At 40.7% G+C, this 18,584-nt stretch overlaps 1 protein-coding gene across 2 annotated transcripts in view; it reads right to left on the bottom strand.

Annotated features, from left to right (window-relative positions):
• Positions 1 to 18,584, bottom strand: part of LOC140565791 (uncharacterized) — a 31,417-nt gene that overhangs the window by 11,335 nt on the left and 1,498 nt on the right. The window contains exons 2-6 of one of the 2 annotated variants that reach the window (XM_072691894.1): positions 8,336 to 8,625; positions 6,984 to 7,134; positions 5,250 to 5,432; positions 4,238 to 4,375; positions 3,946 to 4,140 (exon numbers count right to left, since the gene is read on the bottom strand). In XM_072691894.1, the coding sequence (XP_072547995.1) occupies positions 3,946 to 4,140; positions 4,238 to 4,375; positions 5,250 to 5,432; positions 6,984 to 7,134; positions 8,336 to 8,604 (936 nt within the window). In that variant the 5' untranslated portion in view covers positions 8,605 to 8,625. The remainder of the gene's footprint in view (positions 1 to 3,945; positions 4,141 to 4,237; positions 4,376 to 5,249; positions 5,433 to 6,983; positions 7,135 to 8,335; positions 8,626 to 18,584) is intronic. The other variant, XM_072691895.1, reaches the window with a different exon arrangement.

The raw sequence follows: 18,584 nt of genomic DNA, 5'->3' as shown, positions 1-18,584 counted from the left end.
GATGGCACTCTCTCCCCTCATCAGATAATGTGATGTTGGCCGGCTCCAGGGTCTGTTAGCTGGTGTGGTGGAGCTGGGCACCCAGCGCTTTCCTCCGAGCGTGTCAACTGCCTGATGATGCCACATTGGCGGTAGTTGGAAAAGAGGTGGTGGCTGGCTTTGCATGTATCAGAGAAAAGATGTCCTTACCCCCCTAGTATCTGGAGCATTTCTAGTGCTGGGGGAAGCTACAAAAAGGTGAGTTAATTGGCAGTACCAAATTGGGAGAAAAGGTATGAAATAAAAATTACAAATTTAAAAAATAAAATAATAATAAATCTCCATTATAAACTACATTATTTGATATTTAGAAAACAAAAGCTATTAATTATGGAAAATAAAATGACCTATTCATAATCACTTTGCCAGGTTATGGGCCTTTGATGATTTGACATGAGGATGTCTGAAGTATAAGATATTCTGGATATTATATTTACTGTGTAGAATTTGGTCTTTGTTTATGACTGTTTAATATTTCAGGATTTGGTTGCATTTATTCAACATCAGTTGTACTGGCTTTTTGGTATCTTGGGCTGTGCTGGAAATTCCATTTAAACCCTCTTGCTCACAGTAAAGTGGAAATGTCACTTTCTTTTTATCTGTAAAGCACACAATCTCAACTACAGTATATCAAATGAATAAGTTGAGCAGAGCGCTGATTACCATCACTAATTGTGAGAGAACTCCGAGGACAGATAATCTAGGCTTATGAGGCTGCTTCCTTAATTTAGAAGTCAAGACTCTTTCTTTTACATAATGAAGTTTCAGACATTTTAGGTTAAAATAAAAATCATGGCTCAAACTGAAAAATTCACACAGCAGGCCCCCTCACTCAGTTGACACACACACACACACACACACACACACACACACACACACACACACACACACACACACACACACACACACACACACACACACACACACACACCATTATTAGATGTCTGGTGTATGACTCCATACATGCCTACTGTTTAATGAGCATCAATGCAGCACATTTTCAGCATGATCTGCTCTGGCCTACAGAAACAAAGGCCTATACAGAGAGCTTGTTTGCATGGACAGTACATGTATTATACAGGGGCTCCTTGGCATCAGGACAATTATTTCAAGTATTCGGGAGCATATTCAAGATTTTTCACCCTGACATTCTTGAGGACATGTGACTTTGGAATAGAGAATCATTATATTTTTGTGGTATGGTGCTTATTTGGAACATTTTGAAGTAGGAAGAAAAAGAAAAAAGGTTATAGTAAGTATCAACTTATTAACTATATTCTAAAATCTACAGAAACATATGCATTTAATTTTGCAACATATGAATTAAATCAAAGCAATATACTAAAAAGGGCACAAAAAAAAAAAAAGTGTTTCACTGTGAAATGTTAATATTCAAAAATCTTTAACAATACTATGTGGTATAAGCATCAGGGACTGGGTAGGCTTGTATTTAGGTTAATGGCTAACTAGCTAGTGTTTAGGGTAGTGGTCTCCAACCGTCCTTTTGGGGAGCTACGGTACCTTTTTGCAGGTTTCAACACAAACCCAGACACATTCAGCCTATCAAAGGCTTCTAAAATCAGTAATCAGTTGAATCGGGTGGGGCTGATTCAGGTTGGTTTTAAAGCCTGTAAAAAGGTAGCTCTCGCAGAGCAGGGTCCCTGATCTAGGGTAAGATGTAGGGAAAGGAGTTTTAGGCTAGTTCACATAAGATTGCTAGCTGGCAAAGTGTTTCTCATCTATGGACACAGCAGCTTAGTTATTGATCTAAAGACTATATGAAACACCCTGCATGTTTCCATGTTGACTGTAAAAACTTTATCATGTCCTGATCTTGATACCCTGGGCTCCACTATTTAAGCAGCTTACAGCCATGATCAAAAGTAAATATAAAATACAGTGACAATAATATAACTACAGAGACATACACAAGTGAGCCAAAACATTATAACCACTCACAGATGAAGCAATAACCAATGATTATCTCATAACAGCGGCACAAAGTTTGAACTGCATTATAGACAGTAACTGAACAGTCAGTTCTCGTCAGATGTAATGACAGAAACGACTTTGACAAAGACCAAATTGGTATTGGTAAATTGGTACCCAGTCAGAACATCTCCGAAATGGCAAAAATTGCTTCTGGTCAGCAGCGGTGAGTATTTACCGACAGTGGTCCGAGGAGGGACAAACCACACACTGGCCACAGTGTGTTGGGTGCCCAAAGGCAACAAAGACTATCCCATGGGGGGCCAAACTGACAGAAGGCCTACTGTGGCTGGAACAACAAGTTTTATTCCCGGTGGCTCCACACCTGACAGGATAGGGCTAAATGTTGTGGTGCCAGATACCACAGGGCACCTTCAGAGGTCTTGCAGAGTGAGCTGTTTGGGTGGCATGCAGAGAATCAACAGTACTGTTTTGGCTCATCTGTGTAAAGGACTGAATAAGCTATGGGATGGTTCCACATATCAGGCTCAGAACGATATCAACAATGATAGTAGGCTGCTATGAACCAGCAAATCTAAGCACAGACACAAATAAATAAATAAAACAGTGAGAGTGAACCGCTGAGTTGTCTAAGACAACAAAGATTATTTTCATTAACTGAACTGTACGAATGCTCTAGCAGATCACATTGCTCTCATGGCCTACAGGCAGAGTTGGAAAAACACTGTATTCGTCACTCAGTCTTTACAAAGGAGAGAGAGAGAGATAAGAAAAGGAGTGTGAATGAAATGAAAAACGTGATCGGGAAGATGAGGACAGGCATTAAAAGAAAATGAGAGGCAGCAGGATAGTAGACCATAATGAGGGAGATGAAAAACTAGCAGGAGCCTCAATTTGTTTATATATCCTGGGTGGCAAGTCTTTCTGTGTAGCATGTCTAGCTAAGAAAAATCAATTTGAAGTGTCAAGCAGCTCACAGGGCTGCAAACCTTGCAATTGTCAGCCTGTGTAAATCTGTGAAAAACCAAAAACTGTTGTATTATTTCATTACAAGCTGTTATCCTAATGTCAAGCCTGTCTGTCAGTTTCCTTTCAAAACAGCAACTCTGTACCAGACACGCTTTTCTGAAAACTATCTTTGTGTTATAGAAAGTGTTCAGTGTAAACCTCACTCGATTATTTAAGAAATCTGAAATTTGTTCCCAGATGCTTTCACACACTCAGTCCGGACTCATTTTGAGGAAACCCACAAGGGTTGACTAATCAGCACTGGAAGCATTCATAGCATTCAGCTGTTTAAACAGTTTATGGTTTTGTTTTATTTAGTTTATTAGTTTATTTATTTACTTTTTTGTACAGTAAAAAGAACACATTAAACTAATTAAAATATAATATCTCACATGCACTGTTTAACTTAGGGTCTACTTTAATATGTATGTACATGCATGCATGTATATATACACACCTATACACACGGCCATATCATTAGCACCACCTCCCCCCGTGTCACTACCACACATCTCACCATTCAAGCCAGATGTCTTGAATTCTACAAGACCTCTGAAGGTATCCTGTGATGTTAGGCATCAAGATGTTAGCAGCAGATCCTTCAAGTTCTGCAAGTTGTGAGGTGGGGCCCCATGGATCGCATCAATGAGCCATAAGTGCCCAGGAGCCTTCCCATGTCCTTCCTTGGAGCATAGGTACGGACCACTGCACACTGGAACACCCACAAGACCTGCCTAATATTTTGGAGACGCTCTGACCCAGTAATTCAGCAATCATAGTTTGGCCCTTGTCAAAGAGACTTGCCATGACTGTTTACTTGCTGCCCAACACATCCACCCCTTGACAGATGCCACTGTAGATGAAGATAATTCTTTCACTTCACCTGTGATTTTAATGTTATGACTGATCGGTTTATATGGCTGTAAGAGTGTGTTTGATGATGGTCACCAGTCTCATGCTGAGTAGGCGTGTATGAAGGCGGCCCAGTCCCTGGAAGACACGAGCGCAGTACAGCAGCAGCTCCTGCAGCTGGCCCTCAATGGCCTGAGCATCAGCCGGCTCGCTCCGCTGGATCAGCTTTTCTCCTTGCTCGAGTAGAGCGTTCAGACGCCCTGCACATTCAGCCACGGCCTGCTGGAAGCCCTGATACACACCCACACAGACGCATGTGAAATATTCATACACTCCTTCCTACTATGTGAAAGTATCCCATATACTAGGGTGAAAAATTTATGTCTACCTGAAGCTGCCGCATCTTGGCACAGGTGTTTCTCTCTGAAAAGTGCTCCACCTCGGTCAGTCTCAGGTCCATGTCAGCCAGCCAGACAGCCATCTCCTCCCTCTGCCTCTCAAAGTCCTCTCGCTGGAGCACAAAGTGCTGCAACAAACACAGACAGGACATCAGAATTTTTTCCCCTTGACTGTCTACACTCAGACATTCTGTCTTACAGTGAGTATTTTTGGACAGGGAGAAGCAGCATCAAAAATACAACATGACAAATCAATGTACTGGACCCCTGGGCAAAGGAATACTGACATTAACAATACATGGGCAGAGAGTTCACAGTCATGGGCAGGCCTGCTGAGGTTAGGCTCAGTGTAGGCTAATGGCTTTTTGAGGCGACTGTGGGTGAAAGGGAGGAGCTGTGCTGTGCATTTGAGGTCAGATAGAAGAGGGAGCTTGACTGGATAAAGAGCTAATAGGGCAGTGGTCCAGGAGGTCGACAGGTGACATCTGTTGTAATGCAGGTTTCACCTTTAACACTTTTTTTTTTTCATAGAAACTGGTGGGGAAAAGGCTACTCCATCATTGAATTTAAGTTAGAGTTTAGATCTGCTTTTACTTTTTAGATTTGGATTTACTTTAATAACGGTGTCTAAATCTCTGTATTTTGACAAAAGCTTTGTGAAGCTGGTCTAAGCTCACAATAGACATTTGCGGATGGAACACAGTTCTGTGTCACAGATTAGTGTTGGCATTTAACACTGCAAATCAGATATTACAATTATAGGTTTACTGGATCACATTAATCCCTTGAATCTTCAAAAGCCACAGATGGGACACTCAATGGGAAAATTGGCTTCATTTGCATGTTGCAGCCTTCTGCAGTATCAGAGCTACGAAGGTAAATTCTGCAGTATCATTTGTCGGTTGTTCCTCAATCGTACTCTAGGTGTAGAGCTGCCGATCTCAATAGTTACATCATTTCTCTTTATAACCGCTCAAGCAGAGCTGCTGGAACCCAGTGTACCTTCAATCGGCGGCAGACTGAGTCTACAGTGGTACTGAGCCGGTCCCAGCGCTGACCGCATTCTTTGGTCATTTCTGCCATTCGCATTCTCATAGCCCCTGTGAACAGACCAAGAAGGATGTGGTTCCTCTGGCTCAGGTCATCCAACTGGATCAAGCGCATTCTGGCCTCAGTGCGGAGAGTCTGAGGAGGACAACAGAAAGTGGGCTATGGATAAAATGATCTTCCTGAAATTTCTGCATCCGGGATCAGAGGGGAGAAAGGACAACTGATCTGTTGTAATTGTGCAACAAATCTAGCCTTATATATAGAACGCTCACACTGTGTGATGCTGCTGTGTGTTTCTTCCTGTGGGATAGCAGAGGGTTTGAATGGTTTGAGTGGGGTAGTCTACTTTCAGATGAGTGAAGTGCTTCCATTTAAAACAGCACATTTAAAAGCTTCTTGGTTGAACTTAGGCAAACACTCAATATTTCAATATATCAGAGTAAGTTCTGAAGAAGTAGTACTGTGCTGTTTCTAGTATCAATGCTTGGCAATGGATGGGTTTAAAGGTGGTGATTCAAGTGCATGCATTTTAAAATTAGAATGCAATAATTTCTGACCAGAATAAAATGATAGGGCTACACTATGTGGACAAACACATTGGGATACCTCCTCATTTATTGTTTCTTATGAAGTCAGGGGTATTACAAAGGAGTTTATCTTGCCTTTTGTTGGAGTAACTGTCTCGACTGTATAGAGGAGGCTTTCTACTAAATAAAAAAAAAATGCTGTGAAAATTTGATTGCATTTAGTGACAAGAGCATTAGTGAGGTCAGAGTTTTGGGGACAAAGTGGGGTAGTGATCATCTAACTCATCCCAGAAGTATTGGATGGAGCACCATCATTCCAGAAAACACAGTTCCACTGCTCCACAGTTCAATGCTGGGGGGGGGGGGCTTTATACCCCTCTAACTCACACCTTACATTAGGCATTGTGCCAATAGGGTTATATTTATGGTGTCAACAAACATTTGGACATATAGTGCATATTGTTCAAAAGTATGGTGTGTGTATATATTTATAAATATAATAAATTCTTGATTTAGTTTACATAGTTTATTTTGTAAATTTTGTAACCCCTGTATTTTGTAAATTGTTTCCCTTGTGAATTTCATAATCATTTTTTCTACATTGTTAAAAACTTCATTCTGATTTTATTATGAGCTGAACTGCTTCCTACAGAACTGAATCAATAAAATTAGATCTGATAAATAGCAACCTTATTTAAGATGGGCACAAATTGGTGAGTCTGAGTATGAGTTGGGGAGGAGGCAAAAAAGGGGGATGCCACTGAGGAGCTGTGAGTGATTAGGATGAGTGCCAAAGAGTTCAATTAACATTTGGTGTTTTGGTGTCGATGCGTTTCTCTGGAAGTGATCCCAGGCTTTCAGACAGTCTTAATAGATATGCTGTTTGCATGTGTAAGGACATGTGCAGGCATGTGTCACTGATTACACTTTCACTGCAGACGGTCTTCGAATGTTTGCCAGCATTTTCTCCACCAGAAAAAAGTAAATGTAATGTGCAAGAATGACTAAAATGCCTTGGTGGTGGATAGGTTATGTAATAAGGAGTGAAAGATTAAAGCTAAAACACTTGGGGGCGGGGGGTTGATGGTGAGCTACTAAGATATGGTTGCAAGTAGCAAGAAAAGCTGCTGTGGAAATGTTAGTGGTGTCTCTAGTTCACCTCAAATTTCTGCAGTTCCTCTTTTGCAGTGATGTACAGTACATGGCTGGAGTTTGGGGAGGCAGCCAATTTCTCTGCCAGTTGTAGCCAGTCATCCAAGCAAGAATATTCTTTCATGAATTCGTGCCAGAGCACCCACCTCCTCTCCAGCCTGATGAACAAGTCCAATAAGACACCAGAGATCACTCGCATATAAGCAAACAGTCACATATTCACACAAATCACATGCAGAGAGAAGAACATGCTACTCTTGACCTTTTCTGATACTGAGGTGAACAGAAAAGCATCTTGGAATGAACAATGTCAAAAACCAGACTGGCCATTTGAGCTTTCCTTCATGGTCACAGTTCTAATGGTTACTTCAGTAAAGTGGGATAAGCATAAAGGACTTCCTAAAAAAAAATTCAACAATAGGATTTTTCAACATGTTGTGGAATTCATGCTGTTTTGAGAATAAAAATACCTACTATTAGTATGTAGTTCCTAATAAAGTGCTTGGTAAGTGTATGTAATTGCTGCTGTCCAATGAAAACCATGTATCTGCATCCATGTATTACCGTTTGAACCTTGAAGCTGCTCTTTACACTGTAGTAAATAATTCTAAATGAATATAGCAATAGAAATGCTCTAGATTACTTAGAATAAACTATTAATTTACATTAGCTTCCATTCAAAGTTAAGAACATTTTTGCCTTCTCATATGAAGTCCCCATTTTAGAGACATGTTTTTCATTGGACAGCAATGATATACACACATAAAAAAGTGATAAACATCACAGCTTATTCATTCAGTTAAATTCTGCACAAAAACAGTCATTTAAATACATATCAAGAAACTGATCAGGAAAAAAAAAACAAAACTTCACCTTCAATAGAAGTCAATGTAAAAAGATTTTTATTCCAAGTCAATTGGAGCATTTCTATTGGTCCATTCATTATGAAATTTGTATATAATGAGGAACTGCTAGATTCACATTATATTAAAAAATGAAGAATGTCAAAAATAGGGTCAAAATGTTTTTGTCAAATGACCATTTTTATAATGTGCAATTTTAACATAATACTAGTTGGATGCTTGTTAAGTGATACTTTGGTTATTTGTGGCTACTGTTATCCCATTACCTATTTTACATCACATTACTTTAAATGGTATTCTACAAGTAATGCCATGATCTTTGAAGCTACATTTGTTTCTAGAAACTGATCAAATTCATTATTTCCTAGTATAGCCCTGTAGTTCCTGCTGCTATCAGCCTGATGTGAAAACTGGATATTGGATCGGTGTCGTCTCCATTCATGCATTCATCACATGTGTGCAGCATGCTTATGTCACATAAACGAAGATTACTTACTGCACGCAGCCTTCGAGGCAGGAGGCGTCATCTTGGCTCAAGTCTGCAAGTGACATCCATTCTCTGGAGTCTTCCTTCATGTCATCTTGTGCTAGGCGGTCTCTATCCAAGTAAAGTGCTTCAGTGGGCAGCAGGTACAGACCCGTGCCTGCTTGAGCACTCATGTGAGGAGTGTGCTTTTGCTTCTCATCTTCCTCTTCATCGCTTCCTGTGGGGCAAACTCGGGTGTTTCCATGGCGACTGGCTTTGAGCGCTGTCTCCCCTGGCATACTGGCATCACCAAGCGTCACCTGTTGGCAAAAACACAGGTAGGGGAGCTCATTAAGAACAAACTCATCATACACAACAGCATGATGTGCTTAGAAATACACGGACTGTGCCTTACGCTTTCCTCGCTTCCCTTTATTTGGCTCGTTTGCAAAACATGAAAGCAAACCACTTTGGAGTGAGAACATTTTAACATTGTGTACGTCTCTACAGAAGCGGTGTTACAAAGTGGCTTGGATTTTTAAACAAGGTAGCAGACAGGTCTAGAACTACTCATTCAGGGACTGCTGGGGCACCAGTTTGGCTCAATTTTTGATCCAAATACTTAAAGGCCCAAGTAGCAGCTTAGTGGATTAGGGTATCGAAACCACAACCCTGTAATCAATAACAAAAGTGCTCCAACCACTGAGCCACTACCGCCCCCACAAGAGTAAGTGTCAAGAGCAGGGGGCGGCCCTGGAGCAGAGGGGATTAAAGGCCTGGGTGTCAAACTTGGGTATCGAACCCATAACCTTGTGTTGAAATATGTTTATTTAAATGGTTTATTTTTTGTTGTAGTATCACAATTAGTATTGAGAATTAAAGAATTTCAGTGGTATTGGTACTGAATAGTAGTAGTTCATCTGCTGGTGCATCTGGATTGTGTTTAAAGTCATATGAGGCACGTTTTATGTAAATATCACCATCCACACCTTTTCTTTAAAAAAAAAAAAAAAAAGGAATGATGTAAATGGAAATTTTGATAGTACTATTTTCAACAAGAACTTTGGGAAGCTAGGAAGAAATACACATTTTAAACTCATAAACCGAAATATAACCAACAGCTCCGATACAACACAGATTCTACAATACAAGCAGTGCTATTTATGTGCTATTTCAGGCCCCCCCCCCAGATATCTGATCCAGTATTTTCTGGTAATATCCCCCTAATACAGATACTGGGTATCAGGTCAGTCCGCTTCTGTCTGCTAGATACTGGGTATCAGTTCAGTTCCCTTTTATCTTTAACCTCCAGCAAACAAAGGATACAATACAACTTCTCAAATAACAAACTCCCCCACTAAAGTATATTTAACTGCAGGAGTTCATCACCCAAAAGTCAAACAGCCTATTCTGGCCTAGGGGGGAGAAACTGGTGGTGTTTGGGGAAGAAACCATAAAAAATATCAAGTTTCTCACAGTACCAGTTTGGCAATTTCACCAGTTCTCAGTATAGCATCTTATGTTTTGTTACGCAAGGTTTAAGATTGCCTCACTACTCATGTTTACTGCATCGGCTGTTGTTATGTTAGGTAAGAGGATATCTTTAGTTAGCCAGTTAGCTAAGCCTGGATAGCTAAGCTTAAATGCAAGTTAGGTCAGCAGCAGTGTGGTCCCTTACATTAAGGCCAAGTCCACTAATAACTTAAGAACTTCCTTCTCGCTTGCACACGCACTCTCTTGCCAGAGCGTTTAGGCCGATGAAAACAGAAAGGTTCAAAGTTCACTAACACACATGAGGAGAACAAACATTCTCTGGTAGTTAATAAAATGATGCCTCTGCTTAGCAACTGGCTACATACAATACTTATGCACAGTCACACTGCACAGTCAGTCACTCAGGTCCTTCTACCATGTCCTGAAAATTCACTCCTTCAAGAAATTTCCAAGGTAATCTCCTTATTGCACCCATTCATACTTAAATAAAAATGTCATTTCTCGTCTGTATTTTACTTAAAATGTCCATTTTCTAAATATTAGGTTATACGTTTATATTTCTAATCTCTACATTTTCTACTGTATATGTTCAATTCATGATTTATATCTATTTATATTTATATATATATTATTTATCTAAATTTTTATAACCGAGTGTCTTGCTATCCCTTTCTGCTGTTACACTGAGAATTTCCCCACTGCGGGACTAATAAAGGACTATCTTATCTTATATCCCTCGAGTCTTTTATTTTAATTTACTATGTAACTGGACACTCATCACAACATTTCACTGCTACTTGTATGGCGTATGAGACAAACTTTGATTTGATTTGATTTATTTATTCAGCTCAATATAGCTATGGTGTAGTGCATCTCATCTAGTATTCTTGCAATATCCTGAGGGACTCACTGTTTAGGGACACAGTTCAAATCTCAAACTTGCACACACAAAAATACTTTGACTGTGTCTGCTTAGATAAGCACTAGGCCTTTGCATGACAGGCCCTGATGCAAAATCTCGGACACCGCAGATTAAAAAAAGGGTTCCGGGCCCTGGGGTTTAAGTTCAGCCATCAAGGCCTATAAAATCATCTTCATACCCGTTACCCAAAAGAGTTACGAGGCTGCCACCCCAACTGTGGCAGGGGAAAAAGCCAAATGGATTTTCGCCGCTCTCACACCTCTAAAAAACATGTCTGGCAGAGCAAGGTCAGCCACATGGGGCCATGGCCACTGTCAATCAAAAAAACAAAAACTACGCACTCAAGTGCCTAGGGCTAAAGTCACAGCCAACTCTACAGCACTCCGGAGGGTTTAGAGTGTCTCCTTTAGAGCACAAGCTAATCCGCTCTCAGTTACACCCCGTGCAGGGACAAGAGAATGGACCATGCCTGGATTTATGAATGGACTTCCATCGTCACTTGAAGAGAATGGTCCCCTCAAGCCTTCAGCTCCTACAAGTCAATAACTCAAAGCAAGACAGCCATAATTTAGCTGCAACCTTGCCTTTCACCTCCGCCACCTCCATCCCAGGTATACTCAGGCGTTTGGCTCTGCTGAAATGACTGTCATTTCTCAGGGTTTGGAGGTACAGCTCTGCTGTGGACTTTCCCCAGAAGTGAACATTAAGCCACTGGACTGAGTCCTGAGGCACTGGAGTTGAAAATCGAAGGTGGTGGTATTGTTTTTCAGGACCTGTGAAAAGTGTTGATCATGGCATAGAGAGAATTTGACTGTGGATATGACCAAACAAAAGAGCCAAAATGCTTCTTTTTCCATAAAAGAATTGTCTTTGGTTTCTTTAGATGTACAGTTCATGAAAAAACTATTGATGTAAATAAGATGACTTTGCGTCAGGGCCCAATTATGATCCATTTACAATGATCTAAACCATGATATACACTGTATGAACCTGCAAATACTACGTAATTGAGAAAACAAAGTGGTTGTACTTCGTACAGTGGCTCAAGAAAGCTGTACACGTATACAAAAACACATACTGCAAATATACTATAGGCTAGTACTAGTCTACATAGTACATAGTCTACATACAAAAAGAAAGAAATATTTAAAAACATGTCTTTATTTAGGGAGCAGGGAACCTTAACAACTTTTTAAAGGTTAATTCTTAAAGGCTACATAGCAGCGATTTTTCATAGAACTGTTTCATAGAACCAGGTCAAAAAGCTTTTATTTTTAAAATAAAAAAAAAGGTTGCATTGGTTACTTACACATGATGTGAATGACAGATGGAACTATGCCCAAATGTTTGTGGACACCCCTTCTAATGAATATATTTAGCTATGTTAAGTTGTACCCTTCCACATATGAGCAAATGCACACACACAGCTTGTCTTGTCCCTGTAGAGAAATACTGCCACTAGAATAGGACCCTCTAAAGCAGATAAACATGGGCCTATTGGCACCACACCGAATGGGCTTGAGGGCCCATTGCATACTTCTGGGTTGAGTTGGGAAGTTGGGAATACGGTTGGGTGGTGATCATCCTGGCTTCAAGTGAACAATGATTAAAAAAAAAACATAAAAATCTTTGTCAGGAAATGCAAGCTGATAATTATTTGATTAGCTATTTGCTGAAGGCAGTGCTACTATGTGTGACCAAACTAGCCACACGTGCACTTGCCACAATTGCTTTTTTGTATTTAAGTAAAATCAATTAGAGTAATTGTGAACTGATTTTTGCTAAATAAACAAACAAACAAACAAACAAATAAATAATCTGGCCAGGAGGGCTGTAGGCCCTTTAAGTGTGTGAGCGCACTGAACTGTCTGGATCTTTTCCCTTCCATTTGCCAGTGATGTAGTGACATTTCCTTTGTGGAACCTCAGAAAATCAGACTCTTAAGGAACTTAAGAAATTCCTTTCCCACGCTCACAAAAGTCCAGCTTATATTTCAGAACAGATCGTTCTTACACATGCACAAAAAAGGAGAGAAACATCCTCCACTGTTCTTTGTGCAAGCCTAATATCCTAGAGAAAGGCGCTTCACATTTTCATTTGTACCAGCAGAAGTTAGTCAAGAGTATATTGAGGACAGAATACACAATTTGACATCTCTATTTCTCATTCACCTCACTCAAAGGTATAACTGGTTTATAATTTCTTCATGGTAAACATATTAAACAGCCCTTGATAACTACTGTCAAGGTGCAATACAGTCATCAAACAGAGCAAACAATCAATGCAAACATTATCTACTCTTTGGCCGTGTAATGTCTAAACATCATCAATACCTTATTTCTCCATCATCTCAGTCAGTCAATGTCAGGGGTTTGGCTTTGCTTAGGCAAAGCAGGTGCATCTGGGTACTTTTCCATAACACGGCCCGCATTTGAATGAGCCTGAGATGAATAAACACTCAAACTGCTGTCTGTGATGGGCAAAAAAAAAGAACCTCGCCTTGGACAAAAGGTGAGGCAGAGAGGACTCTGCTTCACTCTGTGAGACAAATGAAAAATAATGATGGGCTTGGTGCGTCAATGAAGTCCAAATTGCTCTGTGCCTCTTATTCTGGTTTTATGGCCTGGCATCAGGCAGTTTTGCAGATCACCCCATGCGCCTGCACTGGCACAGAACACACACACCATCTCTCACTGAGAACATCACTGTTGCCTCTGAACGGCATATAAAAATGACCTAATTACTTTGACATTGGAAGAACCTCAAATACATGAGCTTAATGTGACTGTATTCAGAGGTCAACGACAAACGTGTGAGCCATTTCTTCACATTATAAGAGCAAACGCCAAAAGTATATTAAAAGCTAGTGAAAAGGTCAGAGCCAGAGCCAATAAACAAACTGCAAAGATCAGGGGAATCTTGAATTTTAAAATTTCCATCCATCATCAGAAGCCACCTCCATGACCTGAAGCTTTTTGGAAGAGTTACAAGACAGAAGCATTTCCTATACAGCGCCTAAACATGGATTGAAACTATAAATAGAATCATATAATATAGTCATACCACACAAAAATGTAACTTCTTGGCCATGCATGCTAGACATCAAAAGAAAAACACTGGCTACCCGTGGTCAGACATGGCTGTGGACCATGCTTTGGGTCTGTTTTGCAGCTAGTGGTCCAATTAATCAAATACAAAAATCAATGACATAAAGAATTCCACTAAATTTTAAAAGATTTTAGCCTGCAATTTGAATGAATTTCTAGTGTTGACATCATTGATTACATCAACTAATCTCATCTAATGTTCAGTCTAATGTTCAACCACAATTGCCTAGACAGATGAGGGCCGATGTGAAAGACCTAGCAACCTGGTAATAAGGCTGATGTCAAGGACCTGGCAATCTGGAGCCAGGACAACCTGTCTTGACGTCAGCAAAATTAAAGAGGTGGTTGTTTATTGCAGTCACTAGAAAGGACCTCATGTCCTTATGTCTATTGCTGGAGATGCTCAGCAGCTTTAGGGTCTGGACAACCTTTTCTTTAACTATCTGGCTTGGTCAAGCCATTTTGGATTGAATTAGAACTTCCATCCATTTAAAAAAGTGCAGTATCAGGTGGACATACTTCAGGATTACAACCACCTTGGACTGCACTTTTTCTTCTGCACCTCAGCAGGAGGTACAGGAGCATAAAAGCCAGCAGTTGTACATTTAAAGGCTGCTTTCACCGTCTCAAAGCCTCGAGACTCTGGAGCACTAGCTCCCATCTCTCCAGCCTCGTTTTATACTCTTTGGCCTGCTGTCACAAAGCATTTTTTACTGGCTGTTATTTATGTGCAATGCAGAACATCAGCATTATTTGTTGCTAGTGCTACGTGTGACTAACAGACAAGATAAGACAAATACCCCTTGCTGTGCTGTGGTTAAAGAAGGACACAGTGTATGTACGTCTGAAAAAGAGTATTGCACACAGGACCAGATGCTAGTTGCGTGACCTTGTTCGGGTTCAGAAAATGAACTGAAATTGCATAGCCATCAACAAGCTCAAGAGAAATGAGAAAATGCAAGTTCAATGATGAAAAGATTTCACCAAGACATTGTACAGGTGCATAGTCCTACTCTGGCAGTGAATGCATAATTTAGAAAAACAGACCATAGAACTGTTTATTCACTAACCCCTCAGTCCATTACAATGTATCCTACCATTGCGCTCACCTGTACTGAGCACCCAGGGATTGATAAGAGAAAAGGGACAAGATGATAAAGACTAGTAAATGATCTATTATGCAGGCTTACTATGGTCATTCAATAAGAGACAGACCTCATCTCAACCAAAAATAGCAGAATATTTATTTTCGGTTCTGTCACAAGAGACCTTTTTAGTGAGAGATGTGTGCACACCCCTATAGAGGTGACTGAATTCCACCCACTCCTGTCTGTGTCATTCGACAGAGAAACCTGAGGGCCATCTGCATTTCCGGTGACGGGCTCAGGGAGCCGGTGGCGCAAGGGACCCTGCGCTCAACTCTTCTTCCACATACACCCATCTCCCTCTCAGACCAGACCCCTGTCTCCCATCCTCGTCCTCTCAGAGACTGCACTCATTGTCTCTTTAGTGCCACAGGCCCAAATAGGGAACAAACGAGCCTTTCTCAGCATCCGGATAGGGAGGGGAAGCCAGTGCCAGGACACCTGATCTTATCCACCATGCACACAAAGCTAGAGATGAACCAAACCACCCCCTCCAAACCCAACCCCCCTCCCACCCACCCACTTCATTCCCCATGGAGACCAAGCTATACAGGAGAAGATAAGTTTGGGAGAGCAACAAGTAGAGCAAGCTCATTTGGACTCCTCCTGCCCCTGGGGGTTACTTAAAATAAATCATTGTCTCTGTACAGAAAATGTAGGTCCTCCACTGATGAGATAGACCCTCAATACTGATCTGATCTGAATGCTCAGTTGAAGTCTGTACACTCCAAGTAAAAAGAATTCTTTGACTTGTAATGATCATGAAGCCCTATTTGGTTGTATATAGACTCATTTTTAAACCTTATATACAGAATCATTTACAAAAAGCTTAGTCACCAGTCAAAAAACCCTTCATCCAAACAGTTCTTTAAGTTGCAATGGTTCCATTTCATATTCACCAATCAGCCATAACATTACAACCACCTGTTTAATATTGTGTTGTTGCCAGTCCTGAGCCACCAAAACAGCTCTGATGCCCTTGATGCATGGACTCCACAAAGCATAGCCAGTTTTGTGCTTCAGTATCTCTTCTGTGAGATCGGACATGGCAGGCTAGCCTTTGTACCTCACATGTATTAGTGAGTCACTGGTTCACCAGGTGTCCTTCCTTAGCACTTTTGGTAGGTACAGGACACTGCACACCAGGAAATCCCCACAAGTCATTTTGGCAGCCGTCTTGCCATCACAATGTGGTCCTTGTTGAATATGGCTCAGGTATTTTCACTTAACCATTTTTGGCTGACTGTTCAACTTGCTGTCTAATCCCCACCCATATCCTACCCTGTGACAGGGGCTACTTTGATGAGATTATGAATGTTATTCACATCACCAGTATGATAAGTGTACATACTGGCAAGAACCTGGCATTATAATATGCATGAGGATACAGACTTCAAATATTGCTGTTTATTTTTTAAATGAAATATTAGACAAACTGTGTCAAAGTATGAAAACACAACATTAAAATCAGTAGTAAAAGTAAAGGAGAAGTTTACTTTTTATCCAATCAGAACAGTGAGTTCTAAAGACGGAGCACAACACTGTTTTCTAGTGGTCGGGGTTTAAACACAACACAGAATGAACCACTGTCTGCCACCAATCACTGCATGTGAACTATTCTTTGTTTGAGAATCAATCAATTCTTACACCCCTACACAAAACCACATGGTTTCATAATAATATAAACCCAACTGCCCCATTTATTCTCTACAGGCTGGACAAGCTTTACAGAACATTCATCCTTAACCTCATTATGTAATTAATATTTAATATGTTTGAACTGAGCTAATGTTAACATGCTGGCAAATTCGTCAACCTACCAACTTTCAACAAGCTACAAGAATGTTGCACAGCTCGGAAGCATAGCATTATAAACTGGAAACCTAACAGTATGCAACATTATGTAACGCCAAACCAAGTGTGTACAATTTTAATTTTTTTGCCAACATTCTGTAAAGTCTGTCTAACATAGCAACAGCTGTTTATGAAATTTATATAAAAAACAGCAGTTACTCTTTCTCCTTTAAAATTGGACCAGGTAATCAAACCTGCATTTTTTGGCCAATTCAAACATACATTGTCAATGTTCTTCATTTTAAGAAACTGTGGCACATTTATATACAAAAAGGTATGTGCTCCCATTCTTTAGTGGAATAAAGGGTAAATAAACTGATATTTTAGCCTATCTAGCCTGTAGTTCACTGTACGCTATACTGTACATGCCATGCTTATTCTTTACTAGCCTATTTTAGCCAGTAAAATATTAATGCTACATTCCAATAAACTGCACGAAAAACTGCATTAAATATGTGGATTTTGGTTAGAATGTAGCGAGTTGTGGGGAACAAGTGAACATTGATCATCTTTAAAAATGTGCCCGTCTCCTTTTAGAGCACGATTTCTGCTGTTTCACATGAATAGCTTTAGATTGAATGGCGTGTTGGGTTCGCTCCTCTACTTCTGCTGCCAGCAGGCTCGTGGCAGGTGCGGAGCTGAGGGAGAATAACCCAGCTCATTCACCTGATGGCTGAGGATTCACTCAAGGACAGACAGCACGTTTCTCTCAGTGGAGCGTCTGTCTGTGACGTGGCGCCATCATAGCCTCAAGCAAGGGCACTCTCTCAGGAGAGAGAGAGAGAGAGAGAGAGAGAGAGAGACTGAGTGGACGAGAGTGTCTATGTGTGCCTCTCAGATCAATGTGAAGATTAACAGGAAAAACCTAAGTAGTCTAAGAACACAAAGATTATTTTCATTAAGAGAACCGCACAAATGCTCAAGCAGATCACATTGTCCTTGTGGCCTCCGAGCAGAGTTGGAACAACACCCTATTCGTCACTCAGTCTTTACAAAGGAGGTGTATGTGTGCAGCAACACAGTGCTGTGTTGGTGAAATCTGAGAGCAGGTTTTCAAACAGAGCTCTGGCCAGAAGCACAGGGAGTTTCAGGCAACCAGGCTTGAAACTGGCCAATAACCACAATGAAGTGAGTGCTCATTAGGACATTGGGACTGGACGCCAAAAAGAACCAAGGAGCATGAACACAAAATTGAAAGGCCAATTAGTTCTGGTGAGGGCCAACATTCATGAACAGAACAGGCAGAGGGGTAACTCAGGGTGCACTGCCCTATGGCTTTTATAATCTAGGTTAAAAAATAACTGCACTCGACAAAGAAATGAACCAAGAACAGGACTGAGCACTGAATACAACTGCTGACATGTTATTCACTACTCCTGTGCAAAACAGTAATCCTTAATAAATGCAAAGACCAAATGAACAGGGCTTTCAACCTCTTTGACAAAAAAAAGAAACTAAAAGTAGTGAATTAGAAACATCAGTGCTTAGCCAGGCCTAATAAGCAGTTTCCTTGCTCCTCTGTAATTACTTGACTAGATTGGCCTAAACCAACTGTAAATATTTAATCTAATCAATTATAGGAGAAGAAATTGGAAGCTGATAGAAGCGCATGTCCCCACCGCTTCAGTGGGACTCAATAAAAGACCTCTGATGGACTGAGGCAACAGCAGGTAAATGGCTCATCTTCTCCGGCACATGCTGTAGGCCATAGAAAGCAGAGAAACTGAACTCAGGGAGCATGGAGCTATTCAGGCTTT

Source organism: Salminus brasiliensis, chromosome 11, assembly GCF_030463535.1.
Source record: "Salminus brasiliensis chromosome 11, fSalBra1.hap2, whole genome shotgun sequence".
NCBI lineage: Eukaryota > Metazoa > Chordata > Actinopteri > Characiformes > Bryconidae > Salminus > Salminus brasiliensis.
Note: the sequence above shows the minus strand (reverse complement) of the source record. Positions and strands in the feature narration are given on the sequence as shown.